The sequence below is a fragment of the Rhagoletis zephyria genome, unplaced genomic scaffold (assembly GCF_001687245.7).
Source record: "Rhagoletis zephyria isolate East Lansing unplaced genomic scaffold, Rhagoletis_zephyria_1.1 Rzeph_scaffold_00876, whole genome shotgun sequence".
Lineage (NCBI taxonomy): Eukaryota > Metazoa > Arthropoda > Insecta > Diptera > Tephritidae > Rhagoletis > Rhagoletis zephyria.
In genome coordinates this window covers 152,858-169,336 of record NW_016157960.1, presented here as the reverse complement: position 1 = coordinate 169,336, position 16,479 = coordinate 152,858, and the positions used below count along the sequence as shown (strand labels likewise).

Here is a 16,479-nt window from a genome sequence, read left to right as displayed (position 1 = left end):
TGGGAGTAATTTGACTATGATCCCTGGTACTTCCGAATCGACGATTTTTAGCAATAACTCGGCCACTAGAAATTATCAATAAAATCGTTTCAGTCGTTTAGGAGAAATTAAGCCACCAGAATAAGTGGTTTACATACTGACACTCTTCGGCATTTTCTCCCATACAAATAAATTATCACGCATTCGTTATATTGAGAAAATGCGCAACATCATCAGCGAGAAAAATTCTCAAAAATCAACGGTAACTTATAGTCATTTAAAACTTGCACTTTACTATACTAAAATTGAATGAACTACAAAACTGTATACTCAAAATTTGATGCCATTTGATGAAAANTTATACTAAAATTGAATGAACTACAAAACCGTATACTCAAAATTTGATGCCATTTGATGAAAAATGAACTACATTTATATAAAAAATTAACAAAAAATTTTTGTTTGAAAAAGAAAAAAAAAGTGTATGCTGGGTGTATATATTTACAGATTGGTAAAAGTTTCAATATGTTTGGATAGCGCCACGCGCCCTTTTCCAGTAGCCCCAAAATCTCTATACCAATTTCCAGGACACGTACCACAAATACTTCCAGAGATATACGGTATGAAAAAATCGATATGTATGGGTGATGCCACGCTGCCTTAATATATCGAGAGTTTGCAGTAGGTGTCCAAAATTCGCCGTTCGCGTGATCACCTCTTATAAAAAGAAGGAGCTTCTCTTTATATAATTGAGTAGTCCACTTGCAAAGTGCGCTATGTAAAATTTTTTCGATTTTTAGTTTTTGGTAGATTACGTACCAGTATTTAAAGTAGTTTCATGTTCAGTAGCAACATAGTGCAGTCTTTTTATATTCTGAAAAAATAGCATCAAATGTTAAGTCTTCTTCCAAAAGTCGTTATCATACTTATTTATAAACTTTCAAAAGTATCCATCTTCTGATGAACTTAGAAAACTGCTTTAGGTCGTATAGACTGTTAATGTTATCTTATGACATGTTATGTTACAATTTTATAAGGCTCTTATTTATCCAAATTTTCAGGTAATAATAAAAAAGATTCAATTTAGATGTTACTTGTTGTCGTAGTCGTTTTTTCAAATTTATGACGTTCTATTATAAAATCACATAGCGCTGTTTGCAAGTGCACTACTCAATTAGTGTAGGTAACACAAGGCAACACCGATCTTGATGCGGCAAATGTTAAAGCTGTTTTTGATAGGCTTTTTTGTGCTGATTAAGAATCCGTAGGTATGAAGTTTCCATAAGCTCTAAATTTTGAGAAAAATCTGGTGAAAGTGTCAAAAAAATCGCGTTTTTTGCAATATTTGATAAGCTCTAGCAATGAAACAACAGGTGATAGAACCTTCCACTTAGGCTTAAATAAAACCAACAAAGACTACAGACTACTATTTACTACTACCACTATCATTTACTTTTTATCGTCCAACAATAAAAAAAAATTACTGGAAAGTTATGCAATTGAAGAAAAGGTGTAAAAATCAGTGTTTACTGTTCAATAAATTACTATAGGTGACCTTAGGGTCAAGGTGCAGGAAGGGTATTTTCAGGGATTGAAGTCAGAAATCCAAGCCTTATTTTAAGCCTAAGTGGAAGGTTTTTCACCTTTTGCTTAATTGCGGTAGGTACTCAAACTTCCCAAAATCATTTATTCCTGTTTAAGAAATGACTATAAGTGACCATCAAGCAAAGGTGCAGGAATTTGCAAGGAAAGTATTCGAAATGTTTAGCTTTAATCAAAGCCTAAGTGGAAGGTTCTACGACCCTCTGTATCTTTGCTACAGCTTCTCAAATATTGGAAAAGCGCGATTTTTTGACACTTTGACCTGAAACTTTTTTTTTAATCTGGAGCTGATGGATATTTTATGCTTACGGATTCGTAATCAGTACATAAAAATTCAGCAAAAATAGCATTAACATTTGCTGCATAAAATTGTTTCCCATTTTTGTTGGCCTGTGTAATAAGTATTGTTAAATAGCCAATACCCGCATGTTTGCGCCGCCTTCAAACACCTTACGAACTGTAAAACAATGACTCGATTCTATTCTACGTATTCCTATAATACCGGTATCGAATTTCAAGCAAATCGGACCATAAATAAGATATTTGGAATAGATCGGTATCTGGTCCACCTATCAGAAAAAATATCCTATATGTTAACCCAGCCAATAAGATACGTAAGTGCCACATTTCAAGCAAATCGGACGACCATAAATAAGACTTTTTCGAATAGATCGGTCGCTGGCCCAATTAACGGAGAAAATGGATCCTATATGCTAATCTAGGCAAAGGGCTACCAACGAACCAAATGCATATTTTTAGCGTAGCTCGATCCCTGCGCCACCTATCGGAAAAACTAAAACTTTGTGCACTCCTTCTAAACCCCTTTCCAAAAAAGCAGCACCATTTGAAGAAAATTGTTCCCAATTGATTCATGCTCCCAATAAATTTCACAATTATCCGAAATTTTCCAAGCTTTCGTCAAAAAAATTCTAATTTTTCGCGTTCTTCCGGATTTTTCCGAATTTTCCACTTAGAATATTCTATTTTTCCATTCGAATGCCATTCAGAAGGAATTTTACACAAAATTTTATAAAAAAAATCAATTGTCGATTTTTCCAATTTCCGGACTTTCCCAGAAGGCTTTCCCAAAATTTTCTTTCGTAAAAACCCGGGACGTGAACCGGATGAAAAATTTGGTCGGTTCGGTACAGCGGCTCGAACAGTTTTTGCACTTTTGGATTGGTTTGTCAAAGTGGCCTTTTTGATCTTTGAACCGGGGTTTCGGTTCGGTTCAACGGTTCGAAAAACAATAAAATAACGCGTAAGTTTAAGTGTCAAGTGTCAAGTGCAACAACGCGCAAGGTTAAAGGTCAAGTGTCTGTCAAGTGAGATGGGTTGCCTTTACCTTTGATATTGTCACATGGTAAACAAACATGGTAGGTGTTAACATGTTTAACAAAAAGAAAAAAAGTTGGTACATTTATCTATTGAAAATTGGTTGAGACGAACCTTTAAACCTTTATGGAAAGTGGTTCGGTTTTCTGTTTGGATCAAACATTTGTGGAAAATTTCGGTTCGGTTAATGGTTCAGTTAATTAATANATACGTAAGTGCCACATTTCAAGCAAATCGGACGACCATAAATAAGACTTTTTCGAATAGATCGGTCGCTGGCCCAATTAACGGAGAAAATGGATCCTATATGCTAATCTAGGCAAAGGGCTACCAACGAACCAAATGCATATTTTTAGCGTAGCTCGATCCCTGCGCCACCTATCGGAAAAACTAAAACTTTGTGCACTCCTTCTAAACCCCTTTCCAAAAAAGCAGCACCATTTGAAGAAAATTGTTCCCAATTGATTCATGCTCCCAATAAATTTCACAATTATCCGAAATTTTCCAAGCTTTCGTCAAAAAAATTCTAATTTTTCGCGTTCTTCCGGATTTTTCCGAATTTTCCACTTAGAATATTCTATTTTTCCATTCGAATGCCATTCAGAAGGAATTTTACACAAAATTTTATAAAAAAAATCAATTGTCGATTTTTCCAATTTCCGGACTTTCCCAGAAGGCTTTCCCAAAATTTTCTTTCGTAAAAACCCGGGACGTGAACCGGATGAAAAATTTGGTCGGTTCGGTACAGCGGCTCGAACAGTTTTTGCACTTTTGGATTGGTTTGTCAAAGTGGCCTTTTTGATCTTTGAACCGGGGTTTCGGTTCGGTTCAACGGTTCGAAAAACAATAAAATAACGCGTAAGTTTAAGTGTCAAGTGTCAAGTGCAACAACGCGCAAGGTTAAAGGTCAAGTGTCTGTCAAGTGAGATGGGTTGCCTTTACCTTTGATATTGTCACATGGTAAACAAACATGGTAGGTGTTAACATGTTTAACAAAAAGAAAAAAAGTTGGTACATTTATCTATTGAAAATTGGTTGAGACGAACCTTTAAACCTTTATGGAAAGTGGTTCGGTTTTCTGTTTGGATCAAACATTTGTGGAAAATTTCGGTTCGGTTAATGGTTCAGTTAATTAATAGAAAAAACCAGTTGCCCGGTTCAAAACCGGTTCACGTCCCTGGTTTTCTGGGAATGAAAATTTCGAGGAAAATTCTGTTTTGAAAGTCGTGGCTGCCAGCATAATTAATTTAAAATCTTGTAATTTTGTTAAAAAGGAGCCGTGTTTTTTCTAATAATTTGAATTATGAAATCACGGACGATAAAGGTCTCAGATTTGCTGTAATGAATACCTTGTAATTAGTTTTTTTTTATTAGTTAGTTGAACTCGGCTTTTCTTAGATGCAGGCAGTGACAATTAATTACTCACCGCTGTCGGTACCATAAGCCATCAAATCCGTTTTGTTGTTCCATTCCATGCGCTCAATGTGTTTTGATATATTTTTTTGAGGCGAATGAACGCAAAGTTTCAACATATGTATCGTTAGTACTATTTCACATTGTTGCTGACATGCAAAAAACTACAACTAACTAAATTTGTGTATTGCCTAAAACGATGAGGGGACTGCATCATAATCAATCAAAAAGTTAATTTTGGATTTTTAGTTAGTTACGACCTTTTGTATTTCAGCGACGATGTGAGNAAAGTTGGCTGTCGACTTATTTACATATTATTTCATCTTTATTCCGATGCGTGCTATTTTTGACAATTTACACAAAATTAAAATAAATGTTTTTGTTTTCACGCTAAAAGACTAATAAAAAGAAACACGAAACTTAAGAATAATAAGTTTTATAAAAAATAATTATACTTTTCTAAGAAAAAGTAGAAAAAAAACCAGCGATGCATCCAGTTTTTTCAACAGACCTTCGACAAATAATATTCGATAGTTACATAATTCTTACCTAATTAAAGGTAATCTTTTAAATATACCTACTATTATCTTACTCTTTGACTTTAAATTACGAAAGAAGGTCGCCGTAGGGGACAGTCTTAACGTAGCATCTCCACAAATGTTGGCTAAAATTTTTTGTTTGCCAGATATACGTTTTATCGGTGCACTTGCACAATATTCGCATTCGCAAAAGCTCCGCATTGATTATTGCGAATGTGAAAGCGAATGCGAATGTTAAAATTTATGCGGAAGTTCCGCGGTTGCGAATGCGAATGCGAATATTCGCAACAACCCTGGTATGTATGTACACGTGTTCAAAGATATTTGAATATATTGCAGAGGGCAAAAAATGATTATTTATGTACTGTACCACTGATGCCAACTGGGAGAGAAATCCCCGATTTTGGTGGAATTTGAATTTCTCGGGGGAATCGGGGAGTGGCTTTAGATTTCGGAGGAATTTAATATACAAAGGATTTGTATTAGAACATTCCTATTGAGAATAAAATTAAGACTTGTAATAACAATCTCCTATTAGTGATTTAAAACATAACGTAATTACTTCATGCAGATATTGGAGTAATTGCAATCGTGTTTAGCGACTCCTTTCACAGCCATTCAACGCTACTGGAAGACATAGAGGCCTCCTCTCTCCCACAGGGACTCAAACGGTGGTCGGCGAATTACTTGAGTACTCGTCACTCGACAGTAACTTTTAGAGACAAATCGAGCAAACTTAGGAAAATAAAACAGGCGGTTCCACAAGGTGGTGTCCTTTCCTTATTACTGTTTAACTTTTACATTTCAAAGCTCGCTCAACCACCAGATGAAGTCTCGATAGTGTCTTATGCTGACGATTGCTCGAGCATGGCGTCTGGGAATGGAATTGATGACGTGTGCTCGAAAATAAACGGTTATCTCGCCGAGATTTCTCGCCTCTTCCCTGCACGGAGCCTAACCCTCTCCTTTACAAAATCCTCAGCCGCATTTTTTACCACCTGGACGAAGGAGGTCAGACTACAAATGGGAAGTCACGTCNCTATATTTCAAAGCTCGCTCAACCACCAGATGAAGTCTCGATAGTCTCTTATGCTGACGATTGCTTGAGCATGGCGTCTGGGAATGGAATTGATGACTTGTGCTCGAAAGTAAACGGTTATCTCGCCGAGATTTCTCGCCTCTACCCTGCACGGAGCCTAACCCTCTCCTTTACAAAATCCTCAGCCGCACTTTTTACCACCTGGACGAAGGAGGTCAGACTACAAATGGGAAGTCACGTCGATGATACATCAATTCCGACGGTGAACAACCCGAAGATTCTCTTAGTAACATTCGATAGTCTGCTCTCCTTCTCGGCGCATACAACCGCAATTGTCAAAGTACAAAGCCGCAACAAGGTCCTCAAGTCTATAGCCGGCAGCACCTGGGGCAAAGACAAAGAAACGTTGCTGGCAACCGACAAGGTAATTGGCCGGCTGGTTCTGAACTACGCAGCGCCCGTGTGGTGACCGGGGACTAGTAGGATGCAGTGGATGAAGCTGCAGACTTCCCAGAACACGGCACTCAGGACAGCGACGGGATGCCTTTTGATGTCGCCGCAACACTACCTGCACGAGGAGGCCCACATGCTCCCTGTTAAAGAGCATAACACAATGCTCTGCAAGCAGTTTCTGGTTGGGAGCCACAGGTGTGGTCACCCAAACAGACAACTCCTTGCAGAAGAGCCTTCGCCCAGGCACGTAAGGAGGCATCTCTACGAACTGGTGGACGAAGTCCAGAGGTTCATCAAACAACATCTGGACCCGATAGCTTATCGACAGACCTTGAACGGCATTCAAGGAGAGGCAGTCTCGAGTTATGTAGACTCACAATCTGTGAATGCCACCAGACGTGAACGAGACAGAACTTCGTCTGCCTCGGAAGACTCGGACAACAATAGCCCAACTGCGCTCTGATTACTGCAGCAGGTTGAACTCATACCTGAGCAGATTAAACGAAGGTGTTCTCAACGAGTTCTCGGATTGCGGAGAGTCGCCCCATGACCCACAGCATCTCTTCGTATGCCCTCTAAATCCTACCTCGCTAACGCCCCTGTCCCTATGGACAGACCCCATCGAGGCTGCACGCTTCCTGGGGCTACCGTTAGATGAGCTTGACACAACGATTGAGGGACTAACCGATCAGGGCGGGGTTGTTGTAGCCGCTACAACAACAACAACAAATCCTTTCACTTGATGTTTATATTTGACCCCTACTGCGATTGTTGACTAGTAATAGATAAACGACTATTTGCCGATTATCGAATATCCGCGGTATTATGAATGTCGTTTTCTCGTTTAATAGGTGATTGGGACTAGCTTTTAGTCGCTTATTGAACGAGAAATCGACATTCACAATATCATCGAAAATCGATAATCGAAAATAGTCTACTAGTAGACACCCCCAATAGGGGGTATCGTTTTTTACTTCGATTTTAGCGCCAAGGTCTGGCAAAGTTTTGAACAGTCCAATAAAAATAAGTATTTGCCTATACATATATATAGAGGATTTTTCCAAAACATATTTAAACAAACTGCACTCATAAATAGCCTTGGCACAGATGCTTTGGAGGCAGTGTTACTTAGAAACAACTATTTAAAAATAATCCATCTATGCCCAATAAACATATGTACATTAGACTGCATCACTGCCAATACAAAAAAACGGTACTATGTGCCCATTGGAATTACAAAATCTATTATATTTTAAGACTTTTACCAAAATATTTCGGATAAGTATTAAGATTTACGTGAGCTGGACCGATTTGAAAATACCTCTAAAAATGGAGTTTTTTTTATGAATCAAATTAGTTTCTTAAAGATTTTTCTGAAAAAATCCCCTCATATGACAAAACGGTTTAAGCTTAAAAAATTTGCATAAAAATATTAAAAAATGTAAGAATAAATTTCAAGGGAATCGTAATAATGAGATTTTTGATGCTGTTTTTTAACTTTTTTCAAAGATTGGTATAAGAAAAACTGAATAACTAAACCTAAACTATTCTGATTTAGACATGTGAGGTATCATTGGAAAGGTATTTTCTCAANTAAACACCCCCAATAGGGGGTATCGTTTTTTACTTCGATTTTAGCGCCAAGGTCTGGCAAAGTTTTGAACAGTCCAATAAAAATAAGTATTTGCCTATACATATATATAGAGGATTTTTCCAAAACATATTTAAACAAACTGCACTCATAAATAGCCTTGGCACAGATGCTTTGGAGGCATTGTTACTTAGAAACAACTATTTAAAAATAATTCATCTATGCCCGATAAACATATGTACATTAGACTGCATCACTGCCAATACAAAATAAAAACGGTACTATGTGCCCATTGGAATTACAAAATCTATTATATTTTAAGACTTTTACCAAAATATTTCGGATAAGTATTAAGATTTACGTGAGCTGGACCGATTTGAAAATACCTCTAAAAATGGAGTTTTTTTTATGAATCAAAATAGTTTCTTAAAGATTTTTCTGAAAAAATCCCCTCATATGACAAAACGGTTTAAGCTTAAAAAATTTGCATAAAAATATTAAAAAATGTAAAAAAAAATTTCAAGGGAATCGTAATAATGAGATTTTTGATGCTGTTTTTTAACTTTTTTCAAAGATTGGTATAAGAAAAACTGAATAACTAAACCTAAACTATTCTGATTTAGACATGTGAGGTATCATTGGAAAGGTATTTTCTCAACCTTTTTATTCCTTCGCTAATACGATTCCGTTCAGATGATTTGTAAATATTTTTATGCAGATTTTTTAAGCTTAATCTGTTTTGTCATCTGAAGGGATTTTTTCCAAAAAGTTCTTCGAGAAGCTATTTTTATTCATAAAAAGCTCGAATTTTGGATGTATTTTCAAATCGGTCCAGCACGTAAATCTTAATATTTTTCCGAAATATTTCTTTTTACCTCCCTTTTATTAGCTCGGGATGTAACTATGTAATATTGATGCGCCTCAAAGATGCAGCGATTTCTATTGTCAAGTTACATACCTGATGACACTACGGATGGAAATTATAATAGCGAGATTTTAGTTTTTTAAACTATAATTTTATTTTGTGGCAACATCAAGGCGCACGCCACACTATATATGTTTTATTACCCAAATATGTATCCATGATCAAAGATATTTGAACAGGAGTAAGCTAGTTAGTAAAAAACTCGGTTCGCACCAACTTAAGAAGAAGTCACTTTAGCTCCATCAGAAAAAAACTTGCTTATCAGAGAAGATCGCGCGAGCGATATCTCCTCTTAAACTAAATTCTATAGAAGTTGGCACTGTGGTCCAAGGGCTATGAAATGACGAGCGAATCGAGGCAGCCTCTTTAAAACTCGATCAGTTTCCACAATGGATAATATGACTCCAGAAGTATGCTGGACGGAGCGCATGCACAATGTGCTATGCCATTGTATCATTTATTTGAAACTTTAGCAAAGTTTTAGTAATTTTGAATGAAAATTAATTATTCATAGGTAATTTCAAATCGGGTTAAAGCCAATGATATAAATAAGTTTCTGGAAGTCATCAATTTACGAAATCATATCATTAAATACTGCTTCTAACTTAAAAAATCTAAAATAGTCATAAATATTAAAAAATATACGTTTTTCGAATTATGTGATAATTACAATTATTTAAAAATTTAAGGGTGTTCTTAAAAAAACACCATTTAATTAAGTAGTAATCATTATTCAACAAGTCTTAGGTTGATGTCAGAAAGGAAGCGAGAAGCGGTGCTTTAAGATACATATGCAAAGCTTTAGAAGGTGTCAGAGTGAGTACGAGCACCAAAGCGACTTTCAGCGACTTCGAGAGGGCAAAGCGGCAAAGCAGGTTGTGCAATGGTTTACCACTTGCTGGTCTTTGTGTTTGATGTTTTCGGTGACAATTTTCAATGAAAGTTGTAATTTCGCGCACGTTCGTTAAAATTTTATTAACAGCGGATTAATATAAAAAGGCAAGCAAGAGTTTTATTTCATTAATGTGAAATAGTAGATCTATTTAATTTAAGTTAAGTGATTTGTTTGATTATGTTTGTTTCATTAAGTATACAAACATTCTTAAGAAATGTTATTTTAAGTTATCACAAATTCTTTTTCCGCAAGCTGAATATTTCGAATTTTTTTGATTTTTTAAATAAATAAATTAATTTTTTACTTCAAAGTTTTATGAATTTCTCGCACGGTGTAATGGGACTTTTTATGTAATTAGTCCAAATCTTTTGAATTGACTCGATTTTATTGAGAATATAGTCAAATGTCGCTCCTGACATTGTTGTGTACTTATAAAATATGCCCGGCTATTGGCGCAGTTCCAAATATAAGTTGAATTCACTTTTTCGTTGATGGTTAATTAGATGTATTAAATTTTTTCTTTTTTTTTTAAGTGCTAAATACACCCATCGAAATAAAAAAATAAACTTCTTGTCGGAATCCATTGTTCACATTAAACTGACAAAAACGAATGCAGCAGCTCGCTTCGCTTTGCCGCTTTCAGTCTGCTACCTTATAGCATTGCTTCTCGCTTGAACTATCATCACTTCAAGCTTCAAATCGCTTCTCGCTTCCTCTCTGACATCAACCTTACTCGTAGCTAAGTAAAAAGTGGTAACTTAAAAAATGACCAATTCTATTTTAATTAGATCAAACCTTTCCGCATACTGAACTCAAACAACCAATAACTTACTATTTATTTTCAGGTACAAATACTTGGACTTTAAATCTGATATTCAACCCAAGGTTTCATGCCTGCTTCAAAACAATTTTTTTAACAACTACGAAACAATATGTCCGAATTTACTGTCGTTTAACAACGCGGTGGTTTGCGCTTATTTTCAAGAATATGACTGGCATATATATTTTGAACAGTATCTAATGGATTTAAAAAACGTTTTTTGTTCGGAAGCATTCCGTGACAATGAAACACATTATAACGCTATTTTCGCTGCTTATTTCAGCTGTTGGGAGTTTATTCTAAATAAACTAAACAATGCAGGCAGAGATCCAGAACACAAGCAAAAATATATATATAAAATGTTGCTTACAAATGTTATAGATTCCGTTGAATGTTTACTAATATCTAATAAAAATATAGCAATTAAACGATTTGCTTCGATGACTGTTAATATGATAACGAATTGGAAAACACAATGTGAGAGTGGAGACAATAGCTTGTTTTATTTAAATCTATTGAACGAGTTTTGGAGTTTGATATTCCATTTAATAAACGAGTTAATTCATATAAATGATCATTACCCAGATGGAATTATTGAATTGGTTCAAAGTCTCGTGCAAAGAAATGAAGAGCATGTAAGCGAAAAGCTTCCCACCTGCTTAACTTCACAACAACATAACTGTGTTACGGGAAGTGCAAACGAAGATCGGCTGAGAAAGATCGCTTTGGAGATGCTTCAACACTGTTTAAGAAAAATTAGAAAACAGCACAAGAAATGTTTAAAACATGTTAAGTTAATAATTGACATGTTTCCTGATATCGAATTTTATAAAAGTATTACAAGCGACTGCGATGTTAGTAAATCGATAAATATTTTTGTTAATTTAATATCTGTTGTGGATAAAGAGTTTGACACGGATGTTGCCGAAATTATCTTCAAGTTGTTACCTTTCCTTGATGCCGATGAACAGTTTATCTTCATAAAGACTCACATCTTTTCCGTAAGTTTGATATATAAGATTTGCTTAACACTTACTATTGTTTTTTCGAATTATAGATCCGTTCCAGAGAACTTCAAATTTTAATTCTAGAGAGTCTATTCTTTAACCGTTTAAAAATTGGAAAACGCAGAGAAATAATATTATGTGAGCCTGAGGTTAGATCCTTAATAATAAATTGCACCATAAATTACTTAGCAGAATACTCGGAAAGTACAAAAGATTGGACGCAAATGCTTTTTCTTCAAAATGATTATGATGAGTTCTTGATCGGTGCAGGTACAGTAGATGACGTGCTAAATATAATATTTGAGCCTCTTGAAAAAGAAGAAAATGATGACCTTAGCGAGTTATGTGGAAATTTGCTTAGTCAAGTAATGCCTATAGTATTTACCAGAGGAAACGCATCAATTGAAACAAAATCCAAAATGTTTTTAAAACTATTCAATTTTTTAATTGAACACTCAGCGGAAAAATTTTCAACGGAAAGCATCCTTTATAAATTAACTTCTTGTTGGGAAAATGCATTATCTAATGAAATCATCGTGAATGAAGAGACAGTCACTAACTGTATAGAATCTGTTACAAATAAAGGGTTTGTAGCGAAACTCATGTTAAAAAATACATTAAAAGTTGCAGATTTAATAACTCGACTTATTATGGGCGTTGTTAAAGACAGTTCGGCTAATGAAGAATGCATTAAAAAACAAAATAAGCTAATCAATTTGTTTTTTAGCTCTAATGACAACTCTGAGCTACAAAGCCAATTTAGAGATTACTGCCTGTCTTTAGAAATTCTACATGGATATGTGTCTACACAAGAGAAGATATGCTATAACAATATGGATTGTCGTGACCTATACCTTATCTTACAGCGGTCACTTCTAAATGTATATATAGTTCAACAGTTCTACGAAAGGCTAGATGTAATGAAGGACAAGTTTTCTTGCAATCAACTAAGGGCATTGGATATTAATTTGCGCCAAGAGTTAATGAATTGCATTGTTTTGGCAAATGCTGGAGAAAGCATTCTTAAAATGAATCCAGAGGTGAGTCACATTGTATAAATGTATCATTCCGTGTCCACTGCACATTAGGTCAAATGATTACTTTCTCTATGCGAAATTAATAGCAGCTAAAATATTGCATTAGTTTAACGTAAAAGGACGGCAACCTATGAAAAAAAGTATAAGGTCAGTAAATAAAATGTAAAAACATGACTTGGCTTTCGTAAGACTTTTTTATGTTCAAAGTATGAGTATATAGGCTGGTTTCTCCAACTCAACTTATCTTAGTTTAGCCAATTTTTTAGACTTAGTCAAGGATAACTGTGTAAAAAGTAGGCTAACTTTTGACTTAAGTCCAAAAAATGGCTAAACTAAGTTACGTTGAGTTGGAGAAACCAGCCCTATGTTTTAGTAGTACTCAAAAATATTGTCCAACTAGCTTGGTTTTGACACAAGTTATTTTCTTACCATACTCATCCCCTACCCCTAAAAATTACCTACATAATAAAATAAGTATGGTTATATGTACATAAATGGTTTCTGCTAGCGATGAATTATAGCATTATCGAGATCAAAACAAACAAACAAACAAAAAAATTATTTACTACTACATGCTTGCACATATGACTTGAGGAGAGATTCCTAAGACAGTTAGTCTTCATAAAACATTTAATTTTTACTTAAGGTTTCAGTATTCCTAAATTCTGCACTTATATTATTTATATTCAGAATGCTAATGCTGCTTTGTGACATAATCACCAAAAACCGCTGTTAACTTCCTGAAAAGAATACGAATGTTTTTGAAACTAATTTGTGAAAATAATGTTCAAAGCTCTATTCACCATGAGCGAAAAATTTCGAAATAGCAATCCGTAGATTCTCTCAATGATTTGCCTTTTTGCGAAGGCTGCTCATCAATGGTCTGTGCGAATCGGCGCGAGTGTCTTTGTAACATAGCCGTGGCTACTTCCATTTTCACTTTATCACCATTAAAATGGACTATTTACCGCCACTTGCGGCCAGATTAAATACTAAAATTTAGGCTAAGCTATTTTTAGGGAAAGAGAGTACAGAACCGCAATTTTTGGAGATAGCCAAAAATTCGGATAAAATGTTAGCTTTCGCATTTTAGCATAGTTTAAAATTTTAGCGATAGCGAAAGTTAGAATGCGTCTGCTGGTCGACGCAGTTGGCTTTTTGATTTCGATAAGAACTTCATCAGCAAGAAACGCGATGTTTTCAGATCTAAATATTTTAGCATCCTTTCTAAATTGGTTTCCATAATTTTCGTCTTTCTTTTATAAATTTATTTATTTATTTATTTAAAAATATACGGGTGTAAATGTAAGACTTTAGTCTTTTATAATACATCTTATAGGATGGAAGTTACAAAATTAAAAAAGAAACTTAATCCTAGTTCAATAATATGTATACTTAAAACTAACAGAAAATAAATAAGGGTAATAAAGCTTGATCTAACTACTCATAATTAAATTTAAGACTACGAGACAAGTATTTAAAAGAGTTAGGCGCATAAAGACAAAGATGAACTCAAAATAGGAAGAGAAAATAAGACAGTTTAATCGCAGCGACATTCAATTTGTTGAATGAAAATAGTTGTGGATTACCCTTCTGCAGTTACCCCTATTCAAAGAAGCCTTGACAGATTCTGGAATGGAATTCCTGAGCCTCGTAGCATTAATGAAGAACAGCCTTGATGAGGACAAGTAGCATTAATGAAGAACAGCCTTGATGAGGACAAGTAGGAATATTTAGGAATAATCAGACTTTGATGCCTTCCATACGTTGTTAATTTTCATTTCCCATAAAGATAATTCGGAGTTTTATATTCTAAAAGTTTGTACATGAAAATATAATTTCTTTTCTCAAGATAATCAAAGTTGCTGCATCCCAGGATTTTAGTTTTCTACAAATAGATGTGGTCATATCTTTTATCTTTTTTTAAAATGTACTAAAATTAGCGCAATAAGTATGAAAAAAACGGATATTTTTACCAAAATATGCAAAATCATGCATTTACTAAAAAATATGCACTAACGATTGAATGCCTTTTTAAAGGAAATTTCATGATTCGTAAAGATAAATTAACCATTTCGATTTGAACATGCCCACTAAAAACATGCATTTGCATGAGATTGCGAGCCGTAAAAATGAGTTAAGCCCAATAAAACATTTCTAAAAATGTCACTCTGTAACTAGCGAAAAGAAATCTGTACAAATTTACCAATCGCGTCATTTGGACTTGCTTCAAATTGCTTCTGTTATTTGTTAGCTTGCGGGAGGATCCGGGTTCGAATGCCATTAGGCGGAACATATACTATATATTTTTCAGCATCTATGAAGTGCAGGCCGAAATCGTATTCTAACGAAAAAAATCTACAAAAATAAATCTGCTTAAANTTCAGTTTTTCTATCAGCATCTATGAAGTGCAGACCGAAATCGTATTCTAACGAAAAAAATCTACAAAAATAAATCTGCTTAAAATAAAAGAAAGGTCGTTTGCCGCAAAATCATGTGTGTTTAAGCGTGAAACAAGGAGTAAGTATATGGCTTATTATTTTTCTCAGCGAAAATTAAAACTACTGAATCTTGAACCGATCACAAAACCAATTTTAAACAGTAATAAAAACCCGACAAGGGAAATACGAGATACTGAATTACTACTTGATTTTGCTTATTTAATAGGATGCAGGGGCTATTTTTGCTAAGGATGCAGTGATAATTTTTGTCTGAACAATACTATAATATGATGTCAATAGCGAAATTGCAACGACTGCACCGAATTTATTTTAAAATTTTGATTGTATTTACAGAGGGACACCTTTCTCAAGATGTGGGTTCAAGAACTTAGCGCTCAAATTAGTTCTCTGATGTATAAAAAGTCTAATCTGGCGGAAATGTTACAGGAAATGCTTCTCCAAAATACAACAAAGCCACATTACATATCGTATTGCCGCTCGCTATCCTTTTTCGTTTTTAGTCACCAATACCTGGAGTTTGGAGAAAACGCAGCAATTATTCTTACAGAGGAATTGTTCGCCTACTTTTTGAGTAGAGATGTTCTAACACCTTACATTAATTTCTTGCAGGTATGTAAATATTTTTTCATCTACAGTACTTTTAACGAGGGAGTATTTGTTCACTGCTGCCAAACCTTTTTGGGCCGACCGGCTAAATTGGCCAAAAACGGCGGCTAAAATGTTTCAACTAAAATTCACATGTTTTGTTTAAATAAATCACAAGTTTAATAAAGGAAACTGTCGTTATACGTAGCTAAGCTTTGCATCAGAAGTCATGTTTGTATTACTTATGTAAGTACAAAAAAAAAGACAAATTACAAACTTATGACGTTTTATATTGAAAAATCTTACCTTCTTGTATTGTAACATTTGCACTAGATTACCTTTGTCCTTCAAAATGGCTATATTATTAGAAAGTATTATACTTTTGCTTAGTTGGAGGGCAATATTTTAAGAAATGAACCCGTAAAGCTGTTAAAGGGCTGAGGCACCATTATTTCGAGAAAATACACCGCCATTCATTTACATATATCGAAAAAGCAGGTAGCTTTTTATGCTTAACGATTAAACTATTAAATTTAATTTTTAGGTCCATATATTCGAAACGTTCACGTTTTTCAATGACCGCTTTGCACATGCCTGATATAATTGTTCACAGATATATCGTATTCCCAGAGAAATTTGAAATTTTTAAGATGATTTAATGTTTTTTTCGTAAATACATAGCTGATTACTTAACAAACACCATATGAATCCAAACTTCAAACTTTGTGCGAAAATTATGAAAATTCTTCAAAATTTCACCAAAATTTTTACCTTTTTAATTTGCATCTTTAGAAAA

General features: G+C 34.7%; 1 protein-coding gene across 1 annotated transcript in view; it reads left to right on the top strand.

The window, feature by feature from the left end:
* Positions 1–16,479, top strand: part of Ltn1 (E3 ubiquitin-protein ligase listerin) — a gene marked incomplete at its 5' end in the record, with an annotated part of 154,912 nt that overhangs the window by 7,269 nt on the left and 131,164 nt on the right. Inside the window, 3 exons of the mRNA XM_017614667.1 lie at positions 10,617–11,592; positions 11,649–12,638; positions 15,432–15,707. Coding sequence (XP_017470156.1) covers positions 10,617–11,592; positions 11,649–12,638; positions 15,432–15,707 — 2,242 coding nt within the window. The remainder of the gene's footprint in view (positions 1–10,616; positions 11,593–11,648; positions 12,639–15,431; positions 15,708–16,479) is intronic.